This window comes from Varanus komodoensis, unplaced genomic scaffold (assembly GCF_004798865.1).
Source record: "Varanus komodoensis strain SLA01 unplaced genomic scaffold, ASM479886v1 scaffold42, whole genome shotgun sequence".
Taxonomy (NCBI): Eukaryota; Metazoa; Chordata; class Lepidosauria; order Squamata; family Varanidae; genus Varanus; species Varanus komodoensis.
In genome coordinates, this window is record NW_025335972.1 from 3,873,367 (window position 1) to 3,889,758 (window position 16,392).

Sequence of the window (16,392 nt, forward strand, 5' to 3'; positions counted from 1 at the left end):
TGCTGAGGCTCCTCGGGCCTGGAAGCGAGTCCGACTCGTCGCTTCGGCGCCCGCTGAGAGAAGAAGGCTATCCAATGAGAGGGCCCAAGGTAGTGGCGTGCGCTTGAATCGTCCTCTATGTAAGAAAAAAGACTCATTTCCTAAAAGAACACTTGTGAATTTACAGGCTTCCGCCTGATGTGCTAGAGTGGTTTTTTCCCCCGAAGAAATGGAACTCCTGCCATATTTAAAAGTGACATCCCCACTGCAGTCTTGAAGGGGTATAGTCCACTCTGGTTTTTCTTATTCTCCTACACGTGCAAATCAGGCCCAAAACCTCCTCCTGGCATGAGTGTATTTCTTATGTACTCATTCTCTTTCCTTTGCAGATGGTACTTTGCCCACATTTTACATTCAGTTTTTTTAAATGGCTGTGTACAATTAATTTTATAGGTTTTTTATTGCTGAATAATTGTGTTACAACTGAGTTACAGCTCTAATGCAAATTTGCATGGAAATAAGTACAGTTCAACTGAATGGAACTGATTCCAGAGTAACATGGAATTACAGCTTTGATTTGCATTCGATGAAGTACACAAAAATCTTTGGAGAAAACCTGAAAGTTACCTTTCAGTAGAAAAGTAATCATTAACAGGAATCACAATCACAGTCCAATTTTGTGCAAAGTTAGACATGCCAAAGCACATTTATTTTAACAGCCTTACACGTTTCAAAGACTGCAGAACATTTGGTTGCAAGCTTTCCTTTAAGTATCCACTGATGTACTGGACTTGGACTGGGAAGAGCTGGGTTCACCCCCTTGCTCTGTCTTGAAGCCCAGTGGATTCTTGTGCAAGTTCTGATTTCTTGGTCTAATGTGGTACCCATGTGTCCACAGAACCCTGTCTTGGGGCTTACTTAGGCTCCCTGCTTCTCCTAGTTTTATTTATCTGTTTTGTTTTTAAGTGGGAAGGTGGCATGTATGCCACAAAGCAAATGCCACCCTCCAGGACCATCTTTATTTTGGCTGAAAACTTTATCATGTTTGTTTCAGAGCTCAGACCCCACCTCTGCCTTGTACTAATGTTCTTAGGCAAGGATAATTTTCTTTTAGTCTCAGCATTTTGTGACCAACCATGCTCACTATGCTGCATTTTTATGATAGAACCAACTTTCCCCCATTGGCAGCCATTTTATAGGCATGCCTGTAGCACTCTTAAAATTTCAAATGTGCCCACTGGCTCAAAAATGTTGGGGGTCCCATTTCACAGATCAACTGGCAGGGGAAACTCTGTCACTTCAAGCTCCTTGGAAAAAGGACATGGTGAACATGAAATAGGTAAGGCAGCAATCCTTTCTACGCTTCCAGATAAATAGCACATGTTCCCTATAGCTGAAACAGCAAACAGTTCTGTCTAAAGATTAATTATTCCCATGCACAGGCTGGAAAAAGAAATTTTGTTGTGTCCTGAAAATATGATGCATCCTTTTCTCAGCCTCTCCCCCCCATCCACTTGATGATTCATATTAACTGACCCCGTATTTGCAATGAAGCTTTCCCTACCATTCTGATAAGTGATTCTGTAATATTACAAAATAGGTTGTTGTCAGGATAAAATGGAGAGGAGGAATATTATGTAAGTCACCTTGGGTTCTTTGCAGGAAAAAGGTGGGATATAAATGTAGTAAACAAGCCAGTTATCTATAGTTATTACGCAAGTCCTCACCTGGGAGGTTTGGAAAATCCATTTTGTATAGGCTGATGCTTTCACTCAACAACACCTTTCAAACAAAAACAAAAAGGGGCTCTAGATGAGCAAAGCAAAACCATTCACTTCTTTTGATGCTCTCACTGATACCATCTGAAAGCCAATTCTGCTAGTCCAGCTTGGGTTCTGCTGAGTTCCACTTCAGGTCACCACCACTGCTGACAGAGCAGGTCATCAAGTATGGAGTAATCAAGGGGCTTGGTAGGGATGTGTGAACTGGCATTCCAGTGCCTGGGCCCCAGAGACACATGCATGTTAGTTTACATACTATCCAAAGTAGGGGCAACCAGGGTAGGGGTGGATCATCTGAAGAAAGTCAGGAGCAGTTCTTTCCATAATTTATAGGAGAGATTTATTTGAAGAAATATTACAACATATAAAAACTACATAAAGTATTAATTTCCACTTGTACAAAGTGGTTGATTAATTTTCAATACAATGCATAATAAAAACATCCTTAATCCCCTCTCCCCCCTGATAAAAACACATACATACACACACGCATGAAATGGGAGGCACTGCACAATTGATCACTTGAGAATGGTTATTTAAAACATCGAAACAGCTTCAGAATGCCAGCCAAATAGACAAACACTGCTCACAAATACAGGCTTGAAGAGGAAAAAAGAGATTGAGAGAGAGAGAGAGAGAACATAAAATAATCCCCCCTCCCCGCTGCAGCCAAACAAACAGAAACCTCCAACAATTTTCAGCAAGTCCAGAAGTAAGAAAATAAACTAGAAATGAAAAGAAAGAATTTTTTTAAAATTATCAGTGCATGTTTGGGTGTTCAGGTGCTGGAACCGAAGTGTAGCAGGAGATCAGCAAATTACAAATTAATCTGAAGTGTCCATCTTTTCCTGTTTGATGGTTTCTGCAGAGAAACAAAATGGATCAGAAATATATATTGCAAAAGGTGAACATAGAAGAATTGGAAGGGGCCAAGAAGGCCATCAGGTCCAACCCCCTGCTGCTACAGGGCACCAATTTGTACCATCCCACTCAGATGACTGTCTAGTTCTGCTTTGAATGCCTCTAGTGTGGCAGAGCCCACCACCTCTCTAGGCAGCTGGTTCCACTGTCTATTGCCGTGACAGCGAGGGAACTTCCTGAATCTGAGTTGTTGCAACTTGATTTGATTATTCTGTGTCCTACACTCTAGTATCAGTGAGAAGAGATCTTGTCCTTCCTATTTGTGACAGCCTTTGAGGTACTTATAGGATCTTCTCTTCTCAAGGCTGAACATACCCAGTTATCTCAGTCTCTCCGCACAGGGCCATGTTTCCAAACCCGGGGTCATTTTTGTTGCCCTCCTCTGGGCCCTTTCTAATTTTTCTGCATCTTTCTTGAATCTTGGTGCCCAGAATTAACACAGTATTCTAGATGCAATCCAACTAGTGAAAAGTAGAAGGAAACTAATATTTCTCATGATTTGAAAGTTATACTTTTATTAATGCATCCCAAAATGTCATTTGCCCTTTTTGCAGCTGCATTGCATTGTTGGCTCATATTCAGCCTGTTGTCCACAATAATTCCAACGTCCTTTTCTTTTTCCGTCCTGAGAGTTCCTTCACTAGTTCTGTTATGACTCTGGGAAGGAGTGTTTGTCTCTAAACCTAATGGATGGAGTGTCCAACAGGCACATGGACATCTGCACAAAGGCAGAATGCCTACCACTCTCTCACACTTTGCTGACACAATATTGTGCGGTGCACCCTACACTGTGGAACTCCACATGCTCTTTCAAGTCCCGGAAGAGTTTCAAGTGGTGGGCAGTGTGCATGCCCAAGGTCCCACAGCTCTAGCCCTCAGAGGGTCCCCATGCAGCCAGAACCCCTTCCCTCCAATGAACTGTTGGGTGGTTTCCTGGCTTTGTCATGCTTCCCCTGTTTCTGTCATTCTAAAGAGGTAAAATTCTCTTAAAGTTTAGCTATCAAGAGCTTTAAACTAAAATATCATGGTATTTTACCCTTTTAAACTTCAACTTGGTTTGCCTTGAGCCCCTCCCACTACCAGTATTCCCTGAGAGCTCTGATCTCCCTGATATCCCTGCTACGGGACAAGGAGGCAGAGGAAGAGCTGACCCACACTTTGCATTACTTCCAGTATGAGTAGATTATGCAGTGGGGTAGCAACTGGCCCAGCCAGTGAATGGGAAAGTTACTGCCTTGCTGAATGAACCTAGAACCCTAACCCAGTCCAGGTGTGAATGCACATTTAAGGAACCCGTGCTGTGGTGCTACTTGTTTCATGAAGTGTTTGCTGGAGCAGCTGCAATGTAAACACAATCAGCCCCTTTAAAATGAAATTGCTGACAAACAGTAACATACCTGAAGCGTCCTCTTTCATTTTGGCCAGCACACACAATTTGATCTCTAGACCAATGGCTTTTGCTAGAGGAGGAGGCACTGCATTACCCACCTGCAAAAAGTAAAAGACAGCAATGGGTCAGCATAGCATGGCCCTTGCCAATGATTTTCCACCAACACCGTTTTCCTTGCATTAGGCCAAAATCTGGAATCGATAGCTAATGTTAATTTTACTTAGCCAAGACCCACCAAATGAGTGGGATTTCAGTTAGACTAATGTTGGATGTAGCCTTCATCAGGGCTCAAATTTAACAAATATAACAGATCACAGTCTCCTGTTTCTGCTACTCACTCTCCTTCCCCTCATGGGTAATCTACTTGCAGATTACTTCCAAAGAGCTGCTTCCATCACCATCCTTCTCAATTAACTCAATAACCTAAGTCATACATTTACTATGCTGGGAAGACGTGCAAGCCTTAGAGGTTCCAGCAGATTTTATAATCTGATTCTGGTAAAGTCAATTTTGATAACCTTGAATAGTTTTTAAAGGGGAAAACAATTTGTTTTATTGTTTAAATTTGCTTTGTTTTATTGTTTAATATCAGGGTGGGTTTGTGTGCCAGCAAGCAACTCAGGGGACAATCCTGTGCATGTTTAGTCAGGAAAAAAGTCCCCTAACTCCCATTACGCACCAGCTGTCCAAACTTGCACAAGTTTGTTCCCTTAGTGAAATAAAAACTAGCAGCAAGGCACTCTCAAAACAGCAGGTTGCTGCCACATGGGCCAATTACCTTTGCTGGACATCATCACTCATTTTAAAGGCATCATCGGGGTTCCTGAGCCGGGGTTACACAGCAACTATGCACTCAGCCTCACAGAACACAATCCTACACATCTTTAAGCCCAGTGAACTCATCGGGGCTTATTCCCAGCTCTGTGTGCATAGGATTGCAGCCCTGAGCATTAAAAAAAAGCTGTCCCAGAGCAGTTGACCCCTAAATGTCCCCCACAAGGAGGCGGCGCAGCAACCTACCTGTCGGTGCTTGTCAAGCACATTTCCAAACAGTCTGTAGGTGTCTGGGAATCCCTGGGACCGTGCACACTCCCGCACGCTCACCACCCGGTGCTGTTCGGGATGCAGCACGCGGCCCTACAGTGAAAGAGAGCAAGAGACACTGACAAGTAGCCTTCCCTACCTAGGTATCAGGGCCCAACCAATCACCATGCTTCAGGCTAGGAGCAAGTTCCTCCCCTGAGTGAAGGGGCTGCTGGCCCATCACAGGGATATTTCCCCTTCCAATCTACCACACAGCTTGAAAACCTAAGAAAAGCCATGCTGAATCAGACCAGTGGTGCATCTAGCTCTGCATTCAGAGTAAACTTATTTGGTATTTTTCTTTCAAAAGATTTTATAGTCCAGAGTGACAGAACGCTGAGAAAGTCTTTGTAGAGGGTTCTGTGACTAATTGCAGAAGCAGAAGGAAGCCAAAAAGAAAGGCTTTTTCTTTTTTCCTCATTATTCACAATGTTGGGCAGAGCTGGATTCTGTGGGCAAGTCATATCCTAAGGCGGGACGGGCAGTCCAGCCCTGCTGCGAGGCTAAAAAAACAGGCTAGCAGGCAATCCAGCTGAACACACAAAATGAGTCTGTGCCTGCTAGGGGACAGTGATGGGCCAGTACCACGATCGGCACGATTCCCTTACCTGTTTCCCCATGGGCTCGGGGTTGGTGACTGTTGTGCTGAAGAAGCCGTCCCATTCTAACCTTCCGTACAAGCCAGCCCAGTGGTTGTGCCGGTTGCCCGTGTGGGGCAGACACCAAGGGATCAGGGTGTTAAACTGCCGGTCTGCAGGGTCACACTGCTTGCCTAGAGGGCAAAACAGAGTTCAGACACCCTTAGGTTACTCAAAATGAAGCAGAGACAAGGAGAGTAGCACAGGAAAACACCTCCCACCACAAAACTGGCAGAGGAGAGTTTTGTTTCATCCCTCCCCACTACCTGTTCTCTAACCAAAATGAAGAATACCCAGGTGAAACTAGGTTTGAAGAAGGTATTTAATTGATTGGTGCCCTGTCTTTCCACCAAGAAAACATTGTTGAAGGCCACTGGTGCTAAGAGTGCTGGATCCTGGGAGAAACAATCATAGAAGCATTGGATGGAGAGAGAAAAAGTGCAGAAAACGGGTAGACAGGAAAATGGGAGGGTGATTCAGCAGCAGAGGACTTGAGAGCACCAAAAGGAGGGTACATCTAAGGCCATGGGGATTATGTACTCTGAACTTGCTAGTTAAAAGGTAAGTGTTTTGGATTTTTTAAATTGTTCCTTTTATTGCTGTTTACCTACCCATTTGTCTGGCTCTTTTCTTTTTACTTTGCATTGTACTATTTGTTTGGTTTATTTGTTACATTTAAATGCTGTCTTTTCCTCCAAGGCAGTACACATGATCCTCCCTCCCCTCCATTTTGCTCTCACAACACCCCTGTGACGTAGATTCAGTTGAAAGTGCATGACTGGCCCAAAGTCACCCAGTGAACGTCATAGCTGAGTGGGTATGAGGAAACCAAGTTGCCTACCTGTAACTGTTGCACTTTGAGTGGTCCTCTGTGCATTCGCATACATGGGCTCTGTGCACAAGCATGGCGCTTATCTGGCAAGATTCCAAAGCTGGTTCATTCTCTCTTACTCGGCAAGAGTCCAAACCCCTAGGAATGCCCAGAGTGTGGAGAGGGGCTCCCACCAAGATCACCATCCAAATATGTCCCCTGACCCAAGGATGGGAAGAGTGAGCTGTGTGCCACAAAGTGCAATGCTAACGGGGATGATAAGGATACAGTCTATTCAATCTCAGTCCTTGATCTTTGCTAGGACTTTTGGGAGGAGAGGAAATGGGGAGAACAGGTAGAAGAGGCTCCCGTTCCATACCAGGAGGACAGCATCTCCCATCAATCCCATGCCAGTGCTGGCCCTGGAACAGAAGTGGTTGCGAGTGGCATTGTCCTGCAAGGCAAATAAGTCTATGTGAGGATGTCCCGATGGGTTCCATAGGGACTGCATCCTGCAGCAGGGAAGTTCCATTTGTGACACGCCATGAAAGTGTGGCTGAGTGTGTCTGCCACCACATTGTTGGTACTGGCAACATGGATTGCCAACAGGGTGGAGTGTCAAGTGGTGCACCACTTCCAAATCTTGGTGGCAAGAATTGCTAGCAGGATGCCCCCCCCCATGTTCCTCTTTGCTTGTTTATATATGTGACAACGGTGGTGTTGTCAAAATTTGACTATGCTGATCCAGGATCTGAGGAGAGCCTTCTGTATAACAGGGACCTCCAGATAGTTCATATGGCGTGAGGTATCTTCCAATGCCTGGAACTGTCAAGCAACCACAGTGAACTCCTCATTCAGAGAATGAGGCATCTGTTTTGATGACCAAGGTCGGTTCTGAAGGGGAGAACGTGACTCTGATGGTAGTATTGGTCCATCACCTGAGGTCCCGTTGGATCCAAGGTGAGATTGGAAGCCTAGTTGTGCAGGGCTATGTTCTGTTACTGAATGAAGCCAAAAAAAAAAAAAAAGCTGGAGTAGTCACATGTGCAGCCAGGCAACGCTACCATTATGACTGAGGCAGTCATGAGGTTGAGCACCCTCATGCAGTTGTCCATTCCTTCATGGAATAGGCTGGCACTGTCAAAAGGCATGCCCTCAATTCTGGCTTTTGCTTTCATAGACAGTCTGGAGGATCAAAGCCAGGCGAAGCGACGGAGACCTACTGAACCTGCCATGTTCCTGGCACTGCGTTCTGCTTGACGCCTGGCAGTATGGACCTCCTGACACACAAGGTGAGCGGCCTCAGTCCTGATTTCTTTGACCGGGTCTTGGGTTTTTTTCAAGAGGGATGAGCATGGCAGGGCCATCCTGTGGCCGGCATTAAGTGATACCTGGTAATTCACCATCTTAATTGAGAGGGCAGCAGATTAATGGAAACAGCAACCAACCATATCAAGGCATCTACTTTCTCTATTGGCTAGAGTGGAGTGTTCTCTTCTTGATGGGCCTTGAGAGGACCACACAATAATAGAGTTGGGGCGCGGATCTTGAAAAAAGAAATTCTGCGTCTCTTTCCTGTACCTGGTACCTATTTTCCAGTCTTCAAGGTGGAGGAGCCACGGATGCAGGTGATTTCCACTCTTGCTGTATCATGTCAAATAGGGTCAGCAGGAGAGGTATGGTTTCAGCATAGACTGCCTTAAAGACAAGGCCTTTTGCTCTGCCTGGGTCTCGGTGAGGACTGAGCCCTAGGCTGTGGGCCATATGAAGGACCTGATTGGAAAATTGTCCAGGGTCCTCAGAAGAATGGGGAAGTTTGCATGGAAGTCTGGCCAGGCCAGGTGGGAAGCTGGGACACCAGTCTGGAGAAGACAGTTCCAAGTCTGAATTACAGGGTTCAGGGTTGGATTCCATGGGTTCAGTGAAAGTCACATGTTGGTGTTCAGGCAACTTGGCATGTGATGGTCAGGTGCGGGATAGTGGGGAGCACTGGGCTGCCATCTTCCTAGCATCCCTTGATGGTCTGGGGATTGGTATCAGTAAGAGAGGATTAGTATGGATGGGGAACTGATCGAATCAGAGAGGGCTTCAATGTTGCCTTTCACATCTGGAACTGAAAGTTGTCCAAGTGTTCTTTGTAAAAGTTAGCCTCAAATTCCCTCTTGTAGGGAGATGACAGCCACCCAAGTCTGATGTCCCAGTCCACAACGTGGGAGTGAGATCAGTAACAATGTGTGTTGGATTCGACAGAAAGGCACATGCTTGGGATTGACAGTGGCAAGGAATTACACCTTGGTCCCAGGGCGGGTTTGGTGGCTCACTGGAGACAACGGTTCTTGAATCTTGCCTTCCAAGAACGAAGCACTTGGAGCTGATGACATCGGCTAGGAGATGTCATCAGGAGCTCCTGTGCCAGTCTGGAAACGAGAGAGGAGTGCCTTGGTGGTTCAGGCTCTGCCGCTGTGTCTTTGGTGCACGGGAGGCTGGCAGAGGGTGGAATGTCACAGCGTTTCTTGGTTCACTTGCTGCCATCTTGCCCTTTAAACCAGACCTGGCATTTTTGAGGACTTGCTTTTCTTTGCCACCCTTTTGATTTTACTTCCTTGGGGATTGGCTGAGGGGAGCTGCTTGCATGGAGGGCCCCGCTCCAGAGTTCCACTTTAATTCTGCCTGCATGGCTTGATGTTTCCTGGTCTGTTTCATAGATGCCTGGCTGTGGTAACAGGAGTCAACTACATGGGTCTCCCCCAGGCAAAAAAGGAACAGAGAGTGGCTGTCCGTAGGCAGTAGTTTGCTGCCACGTTTTGCACACTTCTGAAATGGAGCCCTAAGCGTCATTGTCTTGAATGGGAGGCAGACAGGTGAGGTAAAGCAAGCTGGGGAGAAGTGAGGAAAGTAGTATTTTTGGCGGGGGAGTGTAGGATTAGATAAAAATGAAGGAGACAAGAGATCTGAGAGGGCTGAAGAGGCAACATCTAGATAAGGTATGTAAGCACATGAAGAACTTCCTGATGCACTCACAATGGCAGCCGAAGAAGAGGTGAGGTCTTAGTGGGAGCCCCTCCCTGCACGCTGGGCATACCTAGGGGTCAGGCTCCTGCTGAATAATAATCAATCAGCGTTGGGATCTTCCCAAATAAGCTCCATGCGTGCACACAGAGCCCATGTATGTGATGCAGAGACTAAAAACTACTTAAGTCCCCAAAGCCCAAATACCTAAATCCCCTGCACTCTCACCACCACACCATGCTGTCTTTCTTGTGTGTATATTCTTGCCACTGGCCACCTTGAAAACCACGCGAGGCAGACATTTATATATGTAAGAAACAGATATAACATTTGAAGCAGAAGACCTGACGAAGGGCCCCAGAAAGCACCCAGCCATTATGTTTGAGAGGGAACAGGCCAGGCAGAGCATCCTCTGGGTGGCTTGGCAGAGTGGTCCTCTCCAGCCAGCAGACCCACACCAGGTACCTTCAGCGCAGGAACAGACGCCCCGCAGGGCCCCCGTGCTGCTCCGCCCATTCTTCTTATCGTGGTGGGTGTAACGTAGCTTGCGGGTCATTGTGCCATCTGATAGGCGCACTTCAAAGTTGGGCAAGTCACGCCAGTCTGAGCCTGGAGCCAGTGGAATGTGTCTCATCCTAGCAGCTACCAACGCGCTCATATCCTGGTGAGAAAAGGCCTGCAGTTATCCTCAGCACCACTTGCCCCAGGCAGGCCTGCCCATCCACCCCCATCAGGAATGCATGCATCACCCAGCGTACAAAAGGTACGTTCAGGCTTGAGAAGGGGTTTCCCAAAGTGGCACAAATGCTCTCACAGGGGCAGCAGAACTGCCCAAACTGAGGCTGTATATGATGGTGTGGGGCAGATGGGAGGGGAGGGAAGAAATACATTAGCAGGAGGACTCATTCTATGGCAAATGGAAGCTGCCTGCCCCTCTTCTAGTTATAATCCAGCTGAAGGGACACATATGAAAGTTTCCTCCAATGTTTGTTCATGATTAGGGTAGGAAAGGCACTACACACATTTGGTAAGGCAGACACTGGAACCATCCTAGAGGGGCTGTTCATTGTGACATGTGCCCAAAGGCCCAATTCTAGACATCTGTTGCCACCCCAGGCCTGAGTTTTCTCCAGAAAGACAGGTTTCTTTACCTGTAACTGTAGTTCTTCGAGTGGTCATCTGTGCATTCACACATATGGGCTCTTCGTGCATGCGTGGAGCCATTTTTCTGGAAGATTCTAAAGCTGACTAAATAGTATTTGGTGGGAGTCAGGCCCCCTACACAGCTAGTGTGAGGGTGGGGCTCCGGCCAAGACCTCAGTTCAAAGCTGAGACCGCCATCATCATTGTGTGAATGATGCAGAATAACCCACGTGTCCAAGAGAGACACCAGAGGGGACGGCGGGTGGGTATGTGTGAATGCACAGATGACCACTCAAAGAACAACAGTTAGAGGTAAGGAAACTTGTCTTTATTCTTCATGGTCTCTGTGCATCACACATATGGGCAACTGGCGAGCTTAGCTCAAGGAGGGTGGTGTCACTCAGTGCAGCAGAGCAGAGAGAATGGATCTGCCAAAGACACAGTCCTCTCTTGACCTGACGTAGTGTTTAACGAAGGTTGACGGATTAGATCATGTGGCTGCCTTAGTCAGGGGCACTCCAGCATAGAGTGCAGTAGAGGTGGATGTGGGTCTAGTTGAGTGACCCTTGACAGGTCCAGAAAGTTGAAGGCCAGAGAGGTCATAGGCCAGACGAATGGTATGGACGATCCACCCAGAGAGTCTTTGAGGAGATATTGGGTGTTCTCTGTGAGGCTCACTGTAAAGGATGAACAGCCTTTGAGTCTGTCTTAGGGATTGCATTCTTGATTTATAAAAGGCAGAGGTAATATGCAATGCAGTCTCTATAGCAGATGGACTCTGGAAGAATGAGGGCAGGATTATCAGATTCATGTGAAAATATGACACTACCTTAGGCAGGAAGGTAGGATCTGGATGGAGGATGACTTTGTCTTTATGAAAGACTGTATATGGGGTGTCAATCCAGAGGGATGCTAGTTCCGCTGCTTGACGGACAGAGGTGATGGCTACGAGGAAGGCTGTTCTCCATGACAGGAGGTGGAGATTGCATGAGTATACAGGCTCGAAGGGAGACTTGGTAAGTGTGTGGAGGACAACAGACAGGCTCCATGATGAAGGTGGTTGTCTGAGGGGAGGAGTTAAATTCCAGATCCCTTTGAGAAACTTGCGTATGAGGGGATGAGAGAAAGCTGTTTGCCCCTGAATTGGATCATGGTTGGCCGATATGGCAGCCATGTAGACCTTTATCGACGAATAGGAGAGGCCTCTTTTGTATAAAGAGTTCAAAAATGAGAGGATTTGAACTGAAGAGGCTGCGGCTGGAGCAAAGTTATGCTGGTATGCAAAGGCCTGAAAGGTTGCCCATTTCGCATTGTAAGATTTGCGAGTGGACGGTTTAAGAGATGCATCTAGCACAGACTGGAGGTCAGAAGGAACTAAGTCTGACAAATCCTCAACCAAGGAGGATGGGGAGTTCTGCTTTGATCTTGGAAGAGCAAGTTGTCCCTGTGAAGTAGATGGCAGAATGTCCATTTGAACAGATCGAGCAGGAAAGGAAACTGGTGTTGCCTGGGCCATCAAGGAGTGATGCGGATCGCATTCGTATGATCTCACAAGATCTTCGTCAAGACCTTTGGAATCAGGAGGAAGGGGGGAAATAGGAGAAACAGATTCCTTCTCCAGGATTGGTGAAAGGCATCTCCCACAGAGTGCCTGCTGAGACTGGCTCTCGAGCAGTACTGGGGGCAGACTCTGTTGCGTTCAGCAGCGGACAAGTACACCTGGGCCATGCCCCAACAGTTCCATAAGGTTTGGAGAACTGCAGGATTCAGTTCCCACTCGTGGTGTGTGGTAAATATCCTACTCAAGAGGTCTGCTAGAACATGGTTTTGCCTGCTACACATAGAGCAGTGATCAGGGTCAAAATTGGCAGGATCTTGAGTTTGCTGCTGGAATGTACCACAAAAGCTGGGACGGGGCAAGGGGTCATGTTCTGAACCTGACGGGCTCCAGTGGGACCCTTGGCTTGATCTGATGGATCCTCAGCGTTCCACATAGAACTCGGAATCGAAATCCCCATGGCGCCTTGTGGGAGATTGATGTCTTTTAAGCAGAGTCTAAGCCGGAGGAGATCGAGAGCGTCCTTTGGCTCTTTGTCTCTCGGGCTGGAGAAACACACTCGGTACCGAGGATGAAGATGAGGCTTGGCTCTGTACCAGAGGCTGGGCTAACTGAGGAGTCTGAGCTGGCGACTCCTGAATCTCTCCTTCGGAGACCGAAGCGCTCCTTGGAGGTTGGAAGGGTTGTAGGGATTGTCCCTGGTCCCCCTGGCTTTGGGGGGGCGCCACGTCTCCAGCACATGGGAGGCCGGTAGGTATCGACAACTCAGAGCATGAATGGATGCTTTTTACACTTCCCTTCTCTTTAATAAGGGTAGGCGACTTTGGACGTTTTGCTTTCTTTTCTGCCTTCTTTTGTTTTGCCACTTTGGGCATTTTCACCAGTGGGGGAGGTGATGAGTTGTCTGGGTTTTGAGCTGAACCCACAGAAGTAGACGGCAGAGGGTCTTCGGCGTGTGAAGTGCAGCTCCAAAGTTCCACTTTTAAATGGTCAGCCCAGTGCTTCCTTGCCTGCTTTGTAAAAGTTTGGCAGCGATGACAAAACTTGACGATGTGAGACTCTCCCAGGCAAAACAAACAAAGGGAGTGGCCGTTGGTTGGTGGGAGCTTACTGCCGCATGAGGTACAGTTGCAGAAAGCAGGATGCCGGCAGGGTGCTCCACAGGCCCCCAGTGGCAAATGCCGAGGGCTACGAATAACTTTTATTTTCTTCTTCTTTTTCCTCTTCTGCTTTGAGCAATAGGGAGAAGACATAGAGAAAAGGAAACCTGACCAGCAGGAACTCTTACGTATAGCTCGAGGGGTAAGTTGGAGAAGAACCTCCTGATGCACTCATGATGGCAGTTGAAGAAGAATTGAGGTCTTGGCAGGAGCCCTGCCCTCACGCTAGCTGCGTAGGGGGCCGGGCTCCTGCCGAATACTAAATAGTCAGCTTTAGAATCTTCCCGAAAAACCGCTCCATGCATGCACGAAGAGCCCATATGTGCGATATGCAGAGACCACGAAGAATAACAGAACTTCAAACCTGATCACCTCCTATATTTTTCTTCAGCATCCTAGGGATTAGAAACCCTTCCTTTCTCTAGGGATGATATGAAAGCCATTGGTTTGTACATTAGAAAATCAGCTCTCTCAGCTATCCTGGTTCCTTTGGCCTTGATGCATCACTATAATAAACCTGACCCTTCCCACTATAATAAACCTGACCCTTCCCACCAGTCTCATGAGAAAAGAAAAAAAGTTCTTCACCTTACAGATATGATCCCTGAGGATGGGCTGATATTGGGAGCCTCGAATTTGCCTCTGGAACCAGGACTGTGGTTCCCCATTATAGGAGATTTCAAGTGCTGATGCCCCATTCCTGATTTCAGGGAGATCCGACATAGTGTCGCGGACGGTGATGGTTCGGAAGGGGCCCGAGTAGGTCCTAGAACATGTCAAAAGAAGTGAGTTCACCAGATGACTCTTGCCAGGATCCTCACCTTCGAGCAAGACACAGCTGCACCATACCCAGGATACTTGCTTAGCAGCATCCCTGGATAATAAATCTTGAACGGAAAAGCTGTCCGTTCCAAGACTGAATCCAGTTTCCACTGAGTAATAAAAAAAAACCATGCAGGGAAGAGATTTGATCTCAGAGGCTCCAAAAAATCTGAAGTCCTGCCATGGGTATCTTTGGAGGTATATGTTTGGCCCCTTTCACTTTAAAAAAATAAACAAAAGGAAGGGAATTAATTGAGAGCAGCTCCAGGGCATCTGGCTGTAGCAGGGGCTGGGACTGGTAGAGCTGTGCATCCTCTCCGAACATGCCCTCACCACCCATCTCCAACAGAGTAGCACAGTCTCCGTGGCAACTGTAGGCTGTGTGGGTTCAGGGTAGGGATTTCCTCTTACAAGGACAGATTGCTCTTTCTGCCTTCAGAGAGATCCAATGTATCTTCTGGGCCCTGGAATTCCCTCCTATGGGCCATCAGATTGCTGCCTTAATTTGCAAACTATGCGAGGGAACAGAAGATCCTCCCCTAATAAGAAAGGCTTAGCTGCTTTCTGAACCATAAAGTAATGGCTGCTGGACAAGAAGATGCACAGGTGGCAGTCACAGGAATCTTTCTTGCTCAACATGGAGCAGGGCATGGGGTAGACACAATGGCTTCTTTGAGCCTCTCTTGTCCTCCCCACACCTATCTTGAGCCCTCCTGGTGGAAGGGATTCTTCTCCTCTCAGTCCACAGAACCAATACATAAGTGTTGTGTGACTCAGGTGCAAGAGTTCATTTGTAATGTGTGGGTCAGCTCAAAACATGCATCACCAGGGTAATGAGACACTCTGCAGATACAAAGGAGCTTGTGTGCAAAGCAGAGTGAACGTGCAGGTGAAACCACACAATTTAGGCAAGAGACCAAAACGATCAATGCCCAAAGTTAGCCAATGCCTGGTACTGCACATGGAAGCTCAGGACTGTAGCCTTGTTCCAATCAGAATGAACAGCCTGTTTACAAGGTGGGGATAGGGGTCATCTCTGACTTGTCTTTGCAGGCCTCACCCCAACATGATATTGGCAGCAGCTAACATCTGGGAGGTAGCCATTACCTTGTTATATTGCTAACAAACTTCTTATCATCTACCACCACACTGAGCTGGCAGACCCGGGGAGCAAAGACGTGGAGGGGTTCTGGGAACAAGGGCAGTTTCTCTCCAGGAGCTGCAGCCAGCACAATCGCTCTCCTGCGTGTCTGGGCCACACCATACTGGCCAGCCTAGGAGGAGGGAGAAGATGGGAAACACCTGGGTTATGGACACAAGAGCCACGCTGGATCACACCAAAGGCCTACCTAGGCCAGCATCCTGGTTGCACCGTGGGCAACTGGAGACTCCCATGGAAGCCCACAAGCAGGACATAAGCATGGTAGCATCCTTCCACCCTCAGTTCCCAGTGACTGGTATGAAGAGGCAGACTACCTATAACCCTGGAGGTAATACTAACCACTAAGACTAGCAGCCAGAGATTGCCTTATTCCTCCATGAACATCTCTAAACCCTCTTAATGCCATCCAAGTTGTGACAGCAAATACCAAAACCACACACAGTGTGAAGGATTTCCTTTTGTCTGCCCCGAATCTCCCAACATTCAGTGTCATTCTATGGCCCTGAGTTCAAGTATTCTATCCCACTTTCTCCACACCACACGAATTTTGGACACCTCTATCATGTCTCCTTTTCTCACCTTGTGGAACAAGAAGAAAAGCTTTCATTTTTTTTGGCCTTAAAGTATAATTCCCATTTAGAATTTATTGCATTTTCTTCCATTATTGAATAATGTTTGTTAAGATTTATTCTTTATGTCAGCTTTATGTCAAATTCAAACCTAAAAGAGGTCATTAAAGATATCCTCGATGTGGGGCTCCATATGTAAGACCTAGTGAAGCAGGTGATGGTTAAGAAAGAAGACTTGTGTGGGCTATAAGGGCTGTAATCTGCAACTAAGCCAGGTTTGAAGAACAGACATTTCCAGGCATATTTCTAGCCTCTTCACCAAAAAGGGCAGAGTTGGAAATCCAAAAATAGAATGACTTTGCTTGA

The 16,392-nt window shown here is 47.1% G+C and overlaps 1 protein-coding gene and 1 long non-coding RNA gene across 5 annotated transcripts in view; one reads left to right on the plus strand and one right to left on the minus strand.

The window, feature by feature from the left end:
* Nucleotides 1-13: 13 nt before the first annotated feature.
* On the plus strand, nucleotides 14-16,206 carry LOC123030010. Of its 4 annotated transcripts, XR_006416024.1 has the most exons (5): nucleotides 14-119; nucleotides 7,784-7,895; nucleotides 8,085-8,231; nucleotides 13,556-13,615; nucleotides 15,349-16,206. It is a non-coding gene; the product is annotated as an uncharacterized LOC123030010 (long non-coding RNA). The 4 variants fall into 4 exon arrangements; XR_006416022.1 differs by lacking the exon at nucleotides 8,085-8,231; XR_006416025.1 differs by lacking the exon at nucleotides 8,085-8,231 and having other exon boundaries at nucleotides 14-89.
* Nucleotides 2,084-16,392, minus strand: part of DNMT1 (DNA methyltransferase 1) — a 60,615-nt gene continuing 46,306 nt past the window's right edge. Inside the window, exons 28-34 of the mRNA XM_044443512.1 lie at nucleotides 15,403-15,569; nucleotides 14,062-14,239; nucleotides 10,078-10,273; nucleotides 5,763-5,926; nucleotides 5,092-5,208; nucleotides 4,079-4,169; nucleotides 2,084-2,622 (exon numbers count right to left, since the gene is read on the minus strand). Coding sequence (XP_044299447.1) covers nucleotides 2,585-2,622; nucleotides 4,079-4,169; nucleotides 5,092-5,208; nucleotides 5,763-5,926; nucleotides 10,078-10,273; nucleotides 14,062-14,239; nucleotides 15,403-15,569 — 951 coding nt within the window. The 3' untranslated portion in view covers nucleotides 2,084-2,584. The remainder of the gene's footprint in view (nucleotides 2,623-4,078; nucleotides 4,170-5,091; nucleotides 5,209-5,762; nucleotides 5,927-10,077; nucleotides 10,274-14,061; nucleotides 14,240-15,402; nucleotides 15,570-16,392) is intronic.